Here is a 19,731-nt window from a genome sequence, read left to right as displayed (position 1 = left end):
CCTGTCAAGTCAGAATCCCCCCCTCACCCCTGATGTTTCCCCTTAGTAATTTTCTGCCCACTGACTCCCACCCTGCTCCTTGGCAAAAATCCCTACTTGTCCTTGGTGTATTCAGAGTTGAACTCAATCTCTCCCTCCAGCTGCAAACCCCCTTTGCAGTAGTCCCTTGAGTAAAGTCTTCATTACTATTCCTTAACAAGTGTCAGAATAATTTTTCTTTGACAGTAATGTGAAAGACAAAATGCACTGGACATTAAGAAGATGCTTTCATTCAGGCTATTGCAATAGGGAGAATGTTAATTTCTGTGGGAGAATGTTTCGGAGAAATGGAAGGGGGCCTAAATTTACAGAGGCAGATAAACAAGGGAGCCATGAGGAAAGGTGAACATCAAATTTTATCTAACTTATGAAGAAGAGTGGAAGGGAATATAGGAGGGCAGGGGTGCCCTTTGTAGTTAGCCATTTCTTAGAACACAAAAAGGTGAGGGGATTTCTCAACCATCTCTGCTCTTCCAAAGCACAAGGCTCAAATATAGTTAAACACTGTTACTAGCTTTCTCCTATCATCTTGATTTAGGAAAATAACTTTCAGGCTGCATTATTGTCTGGAGTTTTTGAGATGATACTATAGAGTACACACATGCTAGCATATTCATAAACATGTTTCTGGAAGAATACACAAGAAACTGTTATTAGTTCCTTTACCTTTGAGGAGGAAAACTGGGGAGCACGATGATGAAGGTAAACATTTCTTTTTATACTCTTCTATTTTGTGTGAATTTTCTGGCCTTATGTATACATTCATTGTATTATTAAAAATACTGTCATTGGGAGTTTCTCTGGACAGTGAATCATAGGTTTTTTGTTTCTTCTTTATATTTTTCTGCTTTTCAAACCTAATAATCCTTTTTTTTTTTTTTTTTTTTTTTGCGGTACACGGGCCTCTCACTGTTGTGGCCTCTCCTGTTGCGGGGCACAGGCTCCGGGCGCGTAGGCTCAGCGGCCATGGCTCACAGGCCTAGACGCTCCGCGGCATGTGGTATCTTCCTGGACAGGGGCACAAACCCGTGTCCCCTGCATCGGCAGGTGGACTCTCAACCACTGCGCCACCAGGGAAGCCCAAAACCTAATAATCTTTTAAAGAGTGATATGGGGAAATTTTTACTGCAAGCTTGGTTATTAAAAGCAGCCCCAAGGGGGAAAGAGACTGCCTGGAGAAATTATTTGGATTGTCCTAGGGACTGGTCCCTGGATGTGTTTTTTCCTATTGCCTAAGTGAAAGGGCAAAAAATTAATAAGGTGTGAACGTTCTCAATCTATTCTCTCTCCCCCAAGGAAGTAAAGAGATGCAGTCTTTCCAGTTTAGCAGCCCCAACCAGGAGACCAATTCCCTACCTGGTGAGTTCTTGGACCTTTTGTGATGCAGAAATGGAAAATGAACTGAGGAAAACAATATCTCAAAGGTGAGCAAAGAAAAGGAAGTATGTAAAGAGAGGAAGCTAAACTCATCTACATAATAAAGAAACAAAAGATATTGGGGCGAAAGAGAGGGGAAAAAGAGTATTTGAAGGCATTTTTGCAGATGAGAGGCTCCAAAGATATTAGGGTGGGAGGTGTAAGAAAATTGAAAGATAAGAGAGGATATAAAAAGTATTGCTAAAAGCAGATGAGAAAAATGCAGCCCCTTAAAAAGCATGAAGGTAGTGGAATGGATATTTTTCTTGTTACAAAGAAAAATATTTTATTATAAAACTTTGGAAAATATGAATACGGGTAAGTAAAAATTTAACATGAAAAGCTTAAAACCAAACAAAATGCCCCCACATGGAGATAATGGCTGTTAATGCATGGGTGTATGTCTTTCCAAGAGTTTTATAATCTACTCTTTCTATATAAAGTATATTTTCAAAAAAAAAAAAGTATTGCTGGTGTAAATTGGATTCTATGTCATATTCTGAAAGGGACATAAGATAAAAATGGAAAAATTTATGTATATCTATACCTATGTATCAATATGTACCTAAGACAAATTAAAGTGTCAAGTATTTAGCTCAAAAGATAAAAGAACAGAGTAAAAAAATAAAAAAAAAAAGGAAAACATTTTTTGATTATTTAAGCTGTTCTGAACATATGTCTTTGAATATAACTCCTTGCAGTAATTGGACCATATGGGTCCAGTATTCATATTGGTTACTTTTGGGGGCTTTTCCATGATAATGGAACTATGAAGTCATGTTCAACTCTATCCAAATCTAAACATGCCTTAGGCCTGAGCCAAGAAATGTCCATTTCTGGCATCCAGATTGTTAGAAAAATCATGCAAAGACATTTAGATAAACTCAGCATAAGCAGTAATGGTGTTTGAAATATTCTCTCAAGTGGAGAGGGATATGAGAGAGAGCTGAATTCTTTCTTTAGAGTTTCTGGGTGAAGTGACCTTCAAGAGGCAGTGCTTCAAGTGGAAATTTGGAACTGTGCTTGCTGAACAGTTTCTAAATAAGATCCCAAAAGGAGGTGGGCCACATTGGGCTGTGTGTACACATGTGTTGTCTAACACAATATATTTTACCTTTCGTCTATATTTTGTAAAGCTTGTAAGTTTTCTTGTAAATGTAAATGGTAATGTAATGTAAATACAAAACATTTAAGTTTTCTGTAGAAAAGTTGCAATAAAAGTACAGGGAGGGCTTTTCTGGTGGCACAGTGGTTGAGAGTCCGCCTGCCGATGCAGGGGACACAGGTTCGTGCCCCGGTCCGGGAGGATCCCACATGCCGCAGAGCGGCTAGGCCCGTGAGCCATGGCCGCCGAGCCTGCACGTCCGGAGCCTGTGCTCCAAAACGGGAGAGGCCACAACAGTGAGAGGCCCGCATACCGCAAAAAAAACCAACAAAACAGCAAAACTTATGAGATTTAGTGAAAGTAGTGCTCGGGAAATTTTACAGCTGTGACTGCCTATGTTAAAAAAGAAGAAAGGTCTCAAATTCATTACTTGATTTTAAGGAACTAGAATAAGAATAGAAAACTAAATCCAAAGACAGCAGAAGGAAGGTAATAATAAAGATTAGAGTAGAGATAAATGAAAGAGAGAATGGAGAAAATCAACAGACATTGAAGTTGGTTTTTTGAAAAAAAATCAATAAAATTGACAAAATATTAGCTAGACTGACTATGAAAAATGAAAGCATACTCAAATTACTAAAACATCAGAAATGAAAGTGGAGGCATTAGTATTGACATTACAGAAATAAAAAGAATTATAAGGGAATACTATGAACAATTGTATGCCAACAAAATAGATAACTTAGATGAGATAGACAAATTCCTAGAAACACACAAACTATAGATACTGACTCAAGAAGCATGGAATATCTGAACAGTCCTATAACAATAAAGAGACAGAATTTGTAATAAAAACCTCCCAACAGAAAAAAGGTCAGGACCAGATGGCTGCACTAGTGAATCCTACCAAACATTTAAAGCAGAATTAACTCCAGTCCTTTTCAAATCCTTCAAAATAGAAGAGGAAGGAACATTTTGGAACTCATTCTATGAGGCTAGCATTATCTCAATACCAAAGCCAGACAAAAATATCACAAGAAACAAAAACAACAGATCAACATCCCATACAAATATAGATCCAAAAATCCTCAGCAAAATAACAGCAAACTAATCCAGTAGTGTATTAAAATGATTATACCTATGACCAAGTAGGAAATATCCCAGAAATGCAAGAGTGGTTCAACACACAAAAACAAATTAATATAATTTATATTAAGATAATTAAAGGGGAATAAACCACATGATTATCTCAATTGATGCGTAAAACCATTTGACAAAGTCCAACACCATTTAACGTTAAAAACACTGAGCAAAAATTTCCTCCTAGTTGTTTTTCTTTTTCAGAGATTTTCTGTGTCTTTTTACATGTATATTTTCCCATATGAACTAAGGAATCAAGTTGTCTACTTCAAAAAACAATCAAATAAAGAAACCATGTAGTTATATTTGTTGGGATCCTGTTAAATTTATAAATTAGGGAAAATTGGCATCTTTATAAGTTATTAGTTTTCTGAAAATTGTTATCATAACATGTTATCATGTTATCATACATACAACATATTTTTAATATGTATAGTTTAAGTAATAATAACAAATCAATATTAACTCACTACTAGAGATAAAACTAGAATTATTACTTTTATTATTATTATTATTTATTTTTAAGTGTGGTAGTATGCATATAAAATAATATTTACTAAACCATTTTTCCTGGCTTTATTGAGGTATAATGGACAAATAAAATTATATATATTTAAAGTATACAACTTGGTGATTTAATATATACACACATTGTGAAATGATTACCACAGTCAAGTTATTAACACATCACCTCACAGTTACCTTTTTTGTGTGTAAGAATGCTTAAGATCTACTCTCAGCAAATTCAAGTATACAATGCAATAGTATTAACTATAGTTACCATGCTGTATGTTAGATCCTCAGAACTTACCCATCTTATGATCAAATATTTGTATACTTTGTCCATCTTCCCCTATCCCCCACCTCCTAGCCCCTGGTAACAGATATTCTACTCTCTATTTCTATTAGCTCAGCTTTTCTTTTCTTTTTTTTAGATTTCACATATGGGTGATACCATCCAGTATTTGTCTTTCTCTATCTGGCTTTTCTCACTTAGCATAATGCCTTCCAGGTTCATCCTTGTTGACCCAAACAGCAGGATTTCCTTCTTTTTCATGGCTGAATAATATTCCATTATATATATAGATATCATAACACTTAGGTTGTTTCCATAAATTGGCTATTGTGAATAATGCTGCAATGAACATGGGGGTGCAGATATCTCTTTGAGATCCTGTTTTTATTTCCCTTGGATATATATCCAGAAGTGGGATTTCTGGATTATATAGTAGTTCTATTTTTAATTTTTTAAGGAAACTCCACAGTGTATCTATAACGGCTGTACCAATTTACATTTCCAACAGTGTACAAGGGTTCCATTCTCTCACCAACACTCGATTTATTTTGTCTTTTTTTTTTTTTTTTTTTTTTGTGGTACGCGGGCCTCTCACTGTTGTGGCCGCTCCTGTTGCGGAGCACAGGCTCCGGACGCGCAGGCTCAGCGGCCATGGCTCATGGGCCCAGCCGCTCCACGGCATGTGGGATCCTCCCAGATGGGGGCATGAACCCGTGTCCCCTGCATCGGCAGGCGGACTCTCAACCACTGTGCCACCAGGAAAGCCCCTCTTTTGTCTTTTTTATATTGGCCATTCTAACAGATGTGAGGTGATATCTCACTGTGGTTTTGATTTGCATTTCTCTGATGATTAGTGATGTTGAGCACCTTTTCATGTACTTGTTAGCCATTTGTATATCTTCTTTGGAAAAATGTCTATTCAAGTCTTTTGCCCATTTTTTAATCTATTGAATTAATTGTATAAGTACCCCTTATCAGATATAAGGGGTACTTATACTTTTGCTATTGAATTAATTGTATAAGTACCCCTTATCAGATATACAGTTTACAAATTGAATTTTGCTATTTGAATTAATTGTATAAGTACCCCTTATCAGATATACAGTTTACAAATATTTTCTCCCATTCTGTAGGTTGCCTTTTCATACTGTGGAATCATACAATATTTGTCCTTATGTGTCTGGCTTATTTACTGAGCATAATATCTTTAAGTTTCATTCATGTTATAGCATCAGAATTTCCTTCCTTTTTATGGCTGAATAATATTTCATAGCATGTATATGCCACATTTTGTTTATCCATTCATCTGCCAATGGACACTTTGGTTGCTTCTACCTCTTGGCTAATGTGAATAATCCAGCTATGAATTATATATGCTATGTACAAATATGTCTTCAGGACCCGACTTTCAATTCTTTTAGTGGAATTGAATACACAAAAGTGGAATTGCTGGATCATATGGTAATATTTTTAATTTTTTGAGGAGGTGCCATACGATACTTTTACCTTTATTTTGGCATTGAAAAGTTTTCGTCTTCATCCTAAAAGCCTGGGCAATCACAACCTTTAGAGCACAAAGATTTTTCATCACCAGCATATGTAGAGAACTTTCTTCATCTTAGGCATTCATTGAATTAAAAACTGGATCATTTCTACCCTTAAATAATACATTATGCTCATCTCTAGTATCAGTGACATTATTATTTCCACAACCGCATACATCATTTACACTGCTCTTCATTACTTCCTGTATAGTTGACCTATTATCTGGTATCGTTTTCCCTCTTCCAGAACATCTGGTGGCAAAATCTTTCGATTTTTGTTTGCCTGAAAATGCCTATTTTTATTTACTATTTCTGTTTTGCCTAATCATTTAACAACTTTTTATTTACCTTTTTATTATGAAAAATTTCACAGAAGAAAGTTGAAAAAAATAGTACAATGTACTCTGTATTTACACCATGTGGATTCAACAAATGTTAACATCTTATCATATTTGATTTAATGTCTGCATTTATGTGTGTGCACATGTGTGCGCACATAAAATCTCTTGAGAATTCACAGAAACAGAAAGTAAAATGGTGGTCACTAGGGACTGAGGAGAGGGGGGAAGTGGAAAGTTCTTGTTTAAGGGGTATGGAGTTTCAGTTTTGTAAGATGAAATAGTTCTGAAGATCTGTTGTACAACAAAGTGAATATACTTAACATTACTGAACTATACAGTTAAAATATATCGTTAAAATGGTTAAGATGGTAAATTTTATGTTGTGTTTTTTTAAAAAAATTTATTTATTTTTGGCTGCGTTAGGTCTTTGTTCCTGTGCATGGGCTTTCTCTAGTTGTGGCGAGTGGGGGCTACACTTCGTTGCAGTGCGTGGGCTTCTCATTGCAGTGGCTTCTCTTGTGTGGTGCTCGGGCTCTAGGCGCACAGGCTTCAGTAGTTGCAACACACGGGCTCAGTAGTTGCGGCATGCCGGCTCAGTAGCTGCGGCTCGCGGGCTCTAAAGTGCAGGCTCAGTAGTTGTGGCGCACAGGCTTCGTTGCTCCGCGGCATGTGGGATCTTCCCGAACCAGGGATCGAACCTGTGTCCCCTGCATTGGCAGGCGGATTCTTAACCACTGCACCACCAGGGAAGTCCCTATGTTGTGTGTTTTTTATTGCAACTTTAAAAAACCCTGAGAAATTTTTTCTATGGATATCTAAGATGCAACATGGTAAATACACGGCTCTATGAATATACAGTCAGGAGCAAAGGTGGGGAAAATGTGTGATACTGGGCCAGTCATCTTAGCAATCACAAGGCTACGTCTTCTAACATAGTTCCAGGTGTTCTAACTTGTACTCTGCTATGAACATAGTGACTTGATGCCTTGAGTCATCTGCATTTAAAATGGAACAGTAGTTTAATAAGCTATAATGGAAGGGGATGCTTTAGTTCTGGTTCATTCTCATCCCTGGGGTGCAGCTTTTGGGGTCTGTGCTCTCCTGGCCATGTTTGCCTTCAAAACTTTTCTTCTACCTTCCCTGGCTCCCAGCCTCTTGGAGAAAAGCCTCCATGGTTGGGAGGAAGAAAGAGGCCAGGGCATTTCTCTCTGCTTTTGGCAGCTGCTCTGGCAGTGGCTCCATTTTCTCTGTGGCTCCAACTGGACAGGCCTGCTACAGTTCTAGCTTCCACTAGGTGACCCCTGAGCTCCAGTGACATTGCCTCTTACTTCTGTATCTCCAACCCAGAAAAGATTGTGGCATCTTGCTCTTATTAATCTATGGTATCCCATTTGGATTTCAGATCCTCCGTCACCAGTGTGCCAGTTGCCTGCAGTATGTTCCTCCTGTTGTAAATACGTGGTTTCTGCCTTCCTGGCAAAACAAATGGGCTATAGTTTACAAGAGTTCTCATCCTCAGTGTGCCCTGAACTCCACTTGTCCCATTTGTCCCCCAACCTCAAAAGGCACAGTCCAGCATCTTAGGAACCTCTTTGCTTTGGCAAATGTAAGCAGAACAGAGGTAAACCTAATTGATAGGTCCACCTCCACTTTTCAGGATTCCTGTCTTTTCCCAGAATTTCATTCCAGCAGTTCCTCACTATCTTGTTAGCTCTGTGATACTTTTACAGTGATGGTGCTTTATATTTTGACCAGCTTTTAAAGTTGTCTATAGTAAGCAGCTTGGTTTGAATTACCTATTCAGCTTTTACTCAATGCAGAAGTATAACTGAGAGTTGGAGAAACAGAAAAACTGATCCTGACAGTTTGAATTTCTGTTTTTAGTCATGCCTGAAGCCTCACCTACCCCTACTTCATTATATGCAACCCTGAATCCCCCTTCTGCTTAAGCCAGGTTTTAGTATTATAGAATTGTATGCCACTTATAACTAAGAAATTTCTAACTTGTACTCTAGTAATTTTATTTAGGATTTTTGTACTAGTATTCATAAATAAGATTAGTCTGCAGAGTTTTTAAAATTTTTCTACTGGCATTTGCTAAAATTTTCTATGCTAGCTTTATAGATATACTAGCTTTATAGAAAATTAGTGTGCTGTCTCTCTTATGCTCTGGAATAGTCAATAATTTGCTGGTAGTTATTTTTTCTTATGAAATAACCCTAAAACCATCTGAGCTATATCATTTTAATAGTGGCAATAATCAACTTAGTAGTAATATTCACATTATTTGCATAATTTGCCATTTTTAGTAATGTATATTCATTGATATTAAAGTGCATTAAGAGTAAAATTATAATCACTGTTTTCTTATAATTTTAAAAGCAGTCTGCTACATATAATAGCAGCTTTTGTGTGTTGAAATTTTACCATGTACCAGACATTGTGCCAAGCATCTGACATATAAAATCTCAAGTAACTCTTAAAATGACCCTTTGAGGTGTTATTTATTTTACAGATAAGAATTAGTCTCACAGGGATTGAGACTTGCCTAAGGTCACAGAGTAGAGCAAGGACTTAATTCAGGTCTGTAGAATTCCAAAGTCTACGCAGGTTTTTCTATTTTAAATATATTTATTTTGTTCAAAGATGCCGATTTTTTTTTGTTTATCAATTGTTTTGTCTAATTCACTTGTTTTTTTTGTTTTTTGAACTTTTTGGTTTTAATCTTTTTCTTCATTTCTCTAATTTCTGCAGCTTTGTCTAAGTTTTTAAAAAAATCTTCCTGAATTATAATGTAATAAAATATTTGGCTTCTGAATACTATTTTTTTTTTTTTTTTTTTTTTGCGGTACACAGGCCTCTCACTGTTGTGGCCTCTCCCGTTGCAGAGCACAGGCTCCGGACACGCAGGCTCAGCGGCCATAGCTCACGGGCCCAGCCGCTCCGCAGCATGTGGGATCTTCCCGGACCGGGGCACAAACCCATGTCACCTGCATCGGCAGGCGGACTCTCAACCACTGCGCCACCAGGGAAGCCCCTGAATACTATTTTTGACTGGAGTCCATAAATTTTGTTTCCATCTTCTAAATTGCTGGCAATTGTAATTGTAATTACCTTTTGGAACCTACAGTTATTTAGTAAGTGATTTATAAATTTTAAAATAGAGAGTTTAAATTTATTTTTGGTGTTTACTCTTGTTTTAGAAAGTACAATGTGCTCAGAGCTTTTATAATAGGAAGAACTACCTATGTTACACTGTATGTATTATTTGGTAGCCTGATCATTTCTGTGTCGATAAACACTCTGCTATAATATGATTTTTAGTGGCAGCAAAGTATTTTATCTTATACATGTGTCATATTTTAAATTCCCTACCCTTTGAAGATAAATGTTTCTTATGTATCACTGCAATAAATAATGTTGAGGTGAACACTATTTTTACTATATATTTGAGTATATATCCATGATCAGTCTCTTAAATTTCTAGAAGTTTAATTTCTATTTCAAAGGATAAGGACTTTTTAAAGGTTTTTGATCTATAATGCCAAATTGCCTTCCAGAAATGTTATACAAATTTTCTGCTTCCAATAGTAGTGTATGGGGTTCTCATCTCTCCATATCCTGGCCAACAGGTATAACCATTGAGCCTTTTATTAATACATAATGTCCTTCTTTGACTCTCATAAACTTTTTTGATTTAAAGTCTATTTTGGCTCATATTAGTATAGCCACCTCTGCTCTATTTTGGTTACAATTTTCATGGAATTTTTTTCCCCATCCTTTCACTTGCAATGTATTTGTGTTTTGGGACCTAAAGTGAGTCTCTTACAGACAGTATACAGTTGGATCATGTGTTTTTATCCATTCTTTCTATATCTGTCTTTTCATTGGAGAGTCTAATCCATTTACAATCGAAGTAATTACTGATAAGGAAGGACTTCTGTCATTTGCAATTTGTTTTCTGTATGCCTTATAGCTTTTTCCCTCATTTCCCTGCATTACTGTCTTCTTTTGTGTTTAGTTGATTTTTTTGTAGTAAAATGTTTAAATTCCTTCCTCATTTTCTTTTAAATTAAAGAGGGAACTTGTGACTTGTCTGTAGGGAGAAAGTACTACTCACCTCCAGATGAAAGTTTCCGCACAGAAATTGGTGCCTATTGCTTCCTGATCTTTCGTTTTATTCCAGAAAGTAGAAAAAGAATTTCCATTGGAAATGTTCCAATTTTTAAATGTTGGCATCTAATTAATGAATGTTGTTAAACAATGTTCAGGTCAAACTAAACATATTGTGGACCTGATTCAGTAAGAGAGCTACCATTTTGTAACTTCTGGCACAGGGTACAGGTGAGTCAAAATAAGACTTCCTTTCCTCTAGACTAGAAAAAATGCCTAAAGGGAATGTAAAGAGGACTTCAATGCTGTGTGTGTCCTTAATAAAGGGACATAGCCTCTTTCTCCCCTCCAACTCTGGGCCAAACTCCTGAGGTCATGGGAAATGAAATGCCAGATGGTTTGGGCGGATTCAAAAGCAGATTCCTGTGGTCCTCCTTTCCTAAATAGATTTCAGCACTATGATGAGACTCAAGAATTTGTTTGGCTCAGTGTGATATAGGAGTTTCTAGCTGTGTCTTGGCAGACTGGACTGAGATTGCCCCGTTTAGGGGCTGGGAGTGACTGAGTTTATCTTGTTGAGATAGCACAGAGTGACAGAATCAATTTCTAGGAGCCCAAGAGGGTCACAGAAGTTGAAACTCAGCTGAATTGAAAGGGTCTTTCAGATGGGGATGAAGGGTCACACATCAACTCTTATGGAGGTTCATAAAAGAGTGCATCTTCAATTATAAAACCAGTTACATTTCTTTTACTGTGTTTGAGTTTATGGATCAAAAACTATACCCTCTACACTATCTTTTCTGCTATAAATTCTATCACATCCTAGGTTTGATATGTAGTATTGTCATTACTGTTATTTTGTAAATCACTTTTCATTACAACTTCAATTTTTTCTTGACACAACGGTTACCTCTCCCCATCCCAGGTTTTATTTAGAATTTAAATTGCCTTTTCTATTTTACAGAACTTCAGTTGTTTTTCAGATCTGATTTTTTAAAATGGGTCACAGCATATGAAATTGAATGTATTCATATCTGGGAAAACACATTTTTCGGAAATTCCTAAACATAAATATAATTTTCATACCTGTGAAAATGTGTGTTTTTGAAATTACAAAAGCCCCTATCTATGTTTAATCTTAATGTTTTTACCTGTTTTCTTAGATTTTTAAAAATATGTAAGTCCAAACTTTATCACCAATATCTTTATGTCCACAATTTGCTGCTAAGGTTTTTTTGTTTGGTTGTTTTCTCATTGCTCTCTCTCAAAGCTACTTATACACGTTATACATATTTTTCTGTTTTATTTTCATAAACTATACACTCTCTGTAAGACCAGATAGAGATGTCTTTCAATGTTATTTAAGAGGTAATGAGGTCAAATAAATCAAAGCAATCGATATATAATAAAGTTACTTTGGCAAAGTCACAGACATTTCTAGAATCAGCTTTATTTGTGCAATGAATCTCTGAGATGTCGCCTTCTCAGGGTGCCTTGTGTATCTAAGACAGAAACATAGGTCCCCCCACACACACACATTCTCTATCCTTTTACCTGGTGTTCTTTTTTTTCTCGATAGCAATTTATCTTTATCTGACACACTATTTTACTTGTTAATAGATTCCAGGCTTGTGTTTGCAAACTTGGTCTGATTTGTTCACAGATATTTCTCCAGCTTTTCTGGCAGTGGCTGGCACACAGTAGCTCTTAATTAAATGTTAAATCAAAATGCCTCCAAAGAATCTAGAAACTGCCTAATGCTCAGGATGTTCAGTGACTGGAGTTATCAGTGGTGCAGAAACACATTAATTATAAGACATTTACAAGTGAATAACTTTTTCTGAGATTTTTTTCCCCAGCCCTTTCCTCTTTTACCTTTGTAATTAAAGCTCACTGGCCTGAGAGTAGCCTCAGTCTATCAACCTTTGGTCAGAGAAGAGGTTTCAGAGAAAACAACACAATTATCACACAGCAAAAGGAGTAGGGGTGGGGAGGAACAAAGGGAAAAGTTAAGCGGTAGCCTCAATGGGGCATTCCCGGATTAGATGTCCAGGTTCGCCCAGCGGTAGCAGTTGACCTCGCTTCTTTTGCTGCAGTTGATGACAGTTGATGGCCATGTGGCTGGTCTCGCCACAACGGTAGCACTTGACTCGGGCACAGTGTTTCTGAATGTGGCCATATTCGCCACAAGAGTAGCACTTCTGCCCCTCCTGATGGTCACAATCACGGGCCAGATGCCCTGGTGTGCCACAGGTGTAACAGCACTGCTGTCTTTCTCGCTTAGGCTTAACACAGTCTTTGGTGATGTGGCCACTTGTCCCACAGTTGGAGCAGATGTCATCGAGAAGGTTACAGTTCTTAGCATGATGACCAGGCTCACTGCAGCGGTAACAGATGAAAGGTAGGGTGGCAGAACTTCACTGAGCACCTCGTCCACCACCTCTAGCTCCGTGCCCTCGAGCTCCTCCTCCTTTAGGGCCAGAGTGTCCACACTTGAAGCATTCCTTACTGTTCATGGCTGCAGTGAGATCTTCAGGTGAGCAGTCCCACTGCTGCCCCGGAAGCCCCAACAAAACTCCCCTTACGGAGGTTTAAACAGAAGTGGCTGTTTTTCTTGAGGGGCCTCAGCGACGTCACACAGGGTTTGCGCACGGCCCCATTCTTGTGTCACAGGCGTTCTAGTAGTCAGCTCCTTCCCGCCTGACTTTCCTGCTGTCCTTGAAGCCCAAAGCCCGTCTCAGGGGCGTTTTCCATTTTTTGTTTGTTTATTTTTGTTTTTGTGTGTTAAATAAACACTTCTTGGGTCGTTAAGTTTGAGTTTGAATCTGTTCTTGTTCAGAAAATGTGCCTTGTAGGATTTCTTATAATTAAGGCTTAGGCCTTCTTTGTGGTCCAGTAGATGACCAGTTTTTATATATGTGCTTTGGACATAGGAGAGATATGTGTGAGATGTATCTAATCCAGTAAATGAAAGAAATTATAACAAATTAGAGTAACCCATTTGGGGGGGATTAAAAAATAAAATACAAACGTCCATAAAGATATGAGATACATAAGATAGAAAAAAAATGTGTAAAATGCTACAGGGAGATTTACTCACAATTTAGCCTGTTTTATTTCAGGAATCTAAGTTTTCAACATAATCACCACCATTTAAGTTGTAAAACAACATAATTGAAGCACTCAGTATAAAGAATATGATGTTCTTTGGAAAATAAATTACAAAATCTTAATTTAAATATTGGACAGGGCTTCCCTGGTGGCGCAGTGGTTGAGAGTCTGCCTGCCAATGCAGGGGACACGGGTTTGTGCCCCAGTCCAGGAAGATCCCACATGCAAAAAAAAAAAAAGAATAAATATTGGACAGATTTCCTCTCTGTTTTCTCAATTATTTATTATATAAATCTCATAAGGATTTATGGACATGTCCACTTACATAGATATAGAAATATGTATGGAAAACTAGACACCAAAATATCCAACTGTAGCTATTTTGGGGCTATAAGATTGAACAGGACTTTTTTCTCCTTATTTTCCTTCCCTGTATTTTACACTTTTTGAAATGACTTTAGGTTGTGTAATTTTAAAAATCCACAATAAATATTTTTCTTTAAGTTACTAGCTAGCTATGTTTTGCATATGAATTTTTTTCAGGAAACCAGTACAAATGTATTTGGTAAAACATAGACGTGAGAATAATGAATGTAGCAATTGCTCTTTATTTTCAATATGACTTGATTGGAATGTGCAACTGGTTTCATAAATGCAACCACAAAGAAAACTGTTTTCAAAAATTAATAAAAGTTATAGCCAAAGAGGATGAGCAGTTGCCATATATAGAGTAGTGGAATGAGTTTTATTCCTAAACAATTAAATGATGCAGCATAAATGGTTTCAAATGGCAAAAATTCTCTCTGTGTTTTAAAATTTGATATATGTTTATTAAATTAGCCATATTAACTATCATATTTAAACCCCTGTTTAGATTTATAGTTATATTAAAGTAATTCATGCCCATAGTTTAAAGCATTGATTTTCAAAAAGGTTTAATTGAGACAAGAAGGAAGAAATGCATTTTACATCACAATAGAGGATATGTGTAAAAAATGCTGGTAGTAACCCATTAAATTAATCTTTCAATTCACTAAATGATTTTTACTCATAGTTTGATTGATAACTATAAACAATGCTTATGCTTATGTTATGACTTCTTGATGTTTCAGTTTTAGACATTATCTATGCTTTTCCATTTCAGAGAATGAACATTTAGCCCTCTTTTACCTACACCATCTTTTGGTACACTTCATGTGCTTGCATTCCACTCACCCTCCCACCCTTGCACCTTTCTCCTAATATTGATTGGGTCAATAGCCAACATTTACATAATTATAACTATGCAAATGCTACTCATGGCTGAGCCATATTGAATTTTGTCAAATGCTTTTTTTGCATCTCTTGAGTTTGCCTTGACTTCTTGCATTTGCTAGAACCACCAGTAGATTTTTGAATATAAGTTGTGAAAGTGCATATCCTTGTCTTGTTCCTGATCTTAAGGGGAAAGCTTTCAGTCTCATCATTAAGTATGATGTCAGCTGTGGGCTTTTGGTAGATACCCTTTATCAGGTTGAGGAAGTTCCTTCCTATTCCTAATTTATTAAGCACTTTTTTAAAACATGTAAGTGCATTGGATTTTCTTCTATGGCTATTCTTCTGTGGCTATTCAGATGATCATGTGGTTTTGCCCTTTATTACTATTGGATTTGGTTTGCTAGTACTTTGTTGAGGATTTTTGCAACTACACTGATAAGGAATATTAATCTGTAGAAGTTTTAAAATTTTTATTCTCGTGATATCTCTGTCTGGTTGTCATTTCAAAGTAATACTGACCTCAAAGGATGATTTTGGAGGGCTTCCCATCTCTCCTATTTTTTGGAATAATTTGTAAAGAATTTATACTATTTCTCCTTGAAATGTTTGCACGATTTCACTAGTGAAGCTATTTTAGCCTGGGCTTTTCTTGTGGGAAGTTTTAAAATTACGAATTTAGTCTCTTAACTTGTTATAGGTATATTCAGATTTTCTGTTTCTTCTTGAGGCACTTTGGGCAATTTGTATCTTTCTGAGAATTTGTTGATTTCATCTAGGTTATTTAATTTATTGGCATACAGTTGTTCATAATATTCCCTTATACTTCTTTTATTTCTGTGAAGTCAATACTGATGAACACTCTTGCATTCCTGATTTTAGAAATTTGATTCTTACCTCTCTTTTTCTTCATCAGTCCAGCTGAAGGGTTTTTTTCAATTTTGCTGATCTTTTCAAAGAACCAACTTTTGGTTTTGTTGACTTTCTCTATTGTTTTTCTATTCTCTATTTCATTTATTTTCACTCTTATTTCCTCAGTTTTATATCCTTGTAATGCTAGCTATTACAGAATTAAGGCCAGTCTTATGTCAGATTTAGTCAATGTACAATTTGGCAAGGCAAAGCTGTATTCAAGGGACTGATAGAGTATTCTTGACTATTTTTCATTCCTGTACCCCAACCTCAATTCATGGTGTTCACAGGTTTGAGGAGATCCTCTGTATTTGGATTCTTCACAGGAACAGAACCAACATGATATCTCTATATCTATCTATCTATTGAGAGAGATTATCTATCTATGGATATATGTATATATATCTTTTATATAATATATAAATAAATATTCATTTACTTATTTTAAGGAATTGGTTCACTTCATTATGGAGGCTGGGAAGTCCAAAGTCTGCAGGGTGGGCTAGCAGGCTGAAGACCTAGCGAAGAGCCAGTGTTGTAGTTCAAGTCCAAAGACTGTCCACTGGCAGATTCTCTCTTGCTCAGGGAAGGTTAGTCTTTTGTTCTATTCAGGCCTTCAACTGATGGATGAGGCCCACCCACATTATGGCAAACAATCTGCTTTACTCAAAGTCCACTGATTTAAATGTTAATCTCATCTAAAAATACCCTCACAGAAATATCCAGAATAATATTTGGCCATGTGTCTGGGCACCATGACCCAGCCAAGTTGGCACATAAAATTAACTATCATATTTTCTAAAGAGGGTCATTCTTCTAAAAAATGTATTGGGTGGGGAATAAAAGGGAATCAGAGCCTCAGAGTGTTAGTGTGGAGGTAGTAGAGGTCTCCAGATTTTTTCTTTACCACTCCTGAGGAAATGAAAAGTTCAGAAAAATGCGTAGGTCCAGGACCCAAAGTATTTTATAGCATTCAAGATTTACAAGCTGTGCCTCTTTCTTGAATTTCTCTTCAGATTGGACATAGTAGATTAGGGAAGTTTTGTTAAAGGGAAGAGAAGTGGAAAGGGCAAGTAACTGCATCTGCAATTATTATTATGTGCTGACCTCAATTTTAGAATACTTTAAAAAATGGAATGTTGTCCATTTGTTAAAATGATAAAGATGATATTTAGGACCATGTCAAAATATTTAAAACAACACTATATTAAAATGTCGATGTTAAAACATTACATATTTAAGCAAAAATTGAAAGAACACAAAGATATGATAATGGACATAAGGTTTCATTTGGGGGTGATGAAAAATTCTAAAATTGTGGTGATGGCCATACAGCTGTGAATATACTAAAATCCATTGCACTGTACACGTTAAGCTGGTGAATTGTATGACATGTGAATTATATCTCAATAGAACTGTTATAACAAAAAAAAGTACACAAAGAAATAAAAGCATTTGTTATAGTGCTGTAGAATTGTGGGCAAAATTCCCTTTTATTATTATTATTTGGCCACGCTGTGGCAGCTTGTGGGATCTTAGTTCCCCAACCAGGGACAAAAACCATGCCCCCCGCAGTGGAAGTGCAGAGTCCTAACCACTGGACTGTCAGGGAATTCCCAAAATTCCCTTTTAACTTTTGTGCAATAATAAATGATTCTTTTAATTTAGGAGTGAGGTTTTTTATACTACTATAACTTCAAGCATTTCTATTTTTCTCTTTTTTTTCTTTCTGCATATTGCACATTGTTGTATATAACCTTTTTGTGCATATTAGGCAAAAAATAATCTTCCATTATGTCTCCAAATAATGTTAATATGACATTCCTAACAATTAGAGAGGATGATGATGTACACATTTTATGGGTCTCAGAATTTATAGAATTGTGGGTTCTTAGTTTTTGGTATTTCCAAACTGGCTTTCTTAGAAAGCAAGAACCAGCCACCAAAGTAAAACATCATAATGAGAAACAAAATGTTATTTTGTATTCTCTCCTCCTCACATCCGAAAAGGAATCTATTTCAGAGCCTGTTGAATAAATGATGCCACTTCTCTTAAGATTAATTTGTGAATTTCTCACAGGAGACAGGAACAAGCCTTGCATCTAGCACCAAAGTACACTGAACAGTATTTTTAATGTTCAGACAATACCAGGGTTGTGAAGAGAAAGAAAAAGGTGTTGCATACTCCTTCTTCCCCCCAAACTGATGGAACACCCTTTCCCTTTTTGCTCTGTGCATAGGGTCTTTTGGTCCCCTGCCTCTGGGTTTCCTCTGTGGGTTCATCACTAACCAGGCGTAGTTTGCCCAACATTAGCTGGTTGGGCTCAGCTTGAGAGCTTCTTTGGAGAAGATTGTGCGGATACAATATCTTTTAAACAGCATTTTTTGCCGTATCTTTTACAACTTGCAACATCAGACACACAAGGGGAGGAGTAAGAGGCCCAATAGGGCTGCAGACCAGGCAAGGCCAAGAATACACGGGTAAGGCCACTAAGGATAACAGAGCGAATAAAGGCAGCCAACTGGCAATGAAATGGTGGGCTAAGAACAGAAGAGGGACTGACGAAGGAAGATGGGCTGAGGGAAGGATGGTGGTGAAAACGGGTGTAACCAAGAGGAAGAAAGGTTGAAGAAGCAGGATGGGCCAGGGACCTGGGCGAGGGGGAACACCGGAGGGTCAGCCTCAGGGAAAGCTGGGGCTGGGTGGAGGGGTGGGGAGAAGAGGGCGGGCTCAGCGCATGCGCCTGAAGCACACTGCGGCGATCCTGGAGAGGCGGCGCTGTCTGGGCATCGGCGCTGTCTGGGCATCGGCGCTGTCTGGGCATCGGCGCTGTCTGGGCATCTGCGCTGCGGCTGGAGGTACGGCTGGTCCTCTGCCTGCTGTCCGCTGCCACCTTGGTCTGCTCTTGCCACCCTGGCGCCGCGAACTCTGTGCCGCCTCTCCCTTCACCCTGTCTTGGGACGGCCGGCGCTAAGAATTCATGCTATGACCTTCGATGCAGCCAGGAGGTAAAGGAACGACATAGGGGAAGAACATGGAGGGCGGCGGAGGGAACTCGGCCCAGGGGGATCCTTAATTTGTGTGTTCTCCCGGTTCACGAGAGGAAAAAATGGGGGACAGTACGCGCCTCAGACCTACAAAAGGATGTTGAGCATTTACTTCCCATTGTGTAAGTAATACAGACTTCTTTCCATTAATCAGGGTTGAGGCACCTGGGTGTCGGCATTTTCCATAACGTTCCTTGCTTTAAAATTTTTTGGAGTTCCTCATATGCAGTAGAAGGTGTATTTAAAGGTCGAGGTTGTAGGACTAGGAGATTATGATAGCTTTCTTTGCCTTTGTTCAGTGTGGTGGCTCTTATTACGGAATCCGAGGGTACTCTAAGCCCCTCCCTGAGGATCGGGACGGATTCTATCTGGATCTGGCATCTGCTCTGCAAGCAATGACGTCTTTTCCGTATTCCACTTCCTAGTTTATCACACCTACCCCCATTAGGGAAGGCTGGTAATGGCTCTCCTTGATTGAGCACTGGGGCACAACTATAGCAAGAAACACATCCATATATCATCAGGCACTTTTATATAAAAAACTGAGGTGGGAGGACAGACGCGGTGCGCACGTGTATTTGAGAGTGTGGGGATGCGCGGCGCGGTAGCGTGCAGGTATGCAGTCATCCTTTGGTAACCGCGGAGGATTGGTTGCAGGACCCCCGCGGATACCAAAATGCGCGGATGCTCGAGTCGCCTATGTAGAACGGCATAGTATAGTCAGTCCTCCGTATCCGCGGAGGGTCCACTGTATTTGAGGTCTGATGTCTGTGGGGGTGGGGTGGGGGGGCGACCATTGGGGAGAGCGGGAGGTACGCACGCGCAAGGCTTGGGGCAGGGGGATGGGTCGAATGCGTATTAAGGAAAGCAAAGTTGCCGGTAGTTGATAGGCGCGGAAGGGAAGAGTGAAGG

General features: G+C 38.0%; 1 protein-coding gene and 1 long non-coding RNA gene across 17 annotated transcripts in view; one reads left to right on the top strand and one right to left on the bottom strand.

The window, feature by feature from the left end:
* Positions 1 to 12,503: 12,503 nt before the first annotated feature.
* Positions 12,504 to 13,010, bottom strand: ZCCHC13 (zinc finger CCHC-type containing 13). Its single transcript, XM_027095649.1, is given in 3 exon segments — positions 12,504 to 12,556; positions 12,559 to 12,604; positions 12,606 to 13,010. Coding segments are annotated over 3 exon segments (504 nt in total).
* A 5,592-nt stretch (positions 13,011 to 18,602) lies between these two features.
* LOC113614253 (uncharacterized) overlaps positions 18,603 to 19,731 on the top strand; it is a 61,979-nt gene continuing 60,850 nt past the window's right edge. For 4 of the 16 annotated variants that reach the window (XR_003430549.1, XR_003430542.1, XR_003430538.1 and 1 more), the window contains exon 1: positions 18,607 to 18,780. This is a non-coding gene — a long non-coding RNA (uncharacterized LOC113614253). Of the gene's footprint in view, positions 18,781 to 19,731 lie in introns of all 16 variants that reach the window. The other 12 variants (XR_003430548.1, XR_003430537.1, XR_003430539.1 and 9 more) reach the window with 7 other exon arrangements.

The sequence above is a fragment of the Aethalodelphis obliquidens genome, unplaced genomic scaffold (assembly GCF_003676395.1).
Source record: "Aethalodelphis obliquidens isolate GAN/ISIS:26980383/991018 unplaced genomic scaffold, ASM367639v1 scaffold92, whole genome shotgun sequence".
Lineage (NCBI taxonomy): Eukaryota > Metazoa > Chordata > Mammalia > Artiodactyla > Delphinidae > Aethalodelphis > Aethalodelphis obliquidens.
The sequence above is the reverse complement of the archived record's forward strand: the minus strand, read 5'-3'. Positions and strand labels throughout refer to the sequence as shown.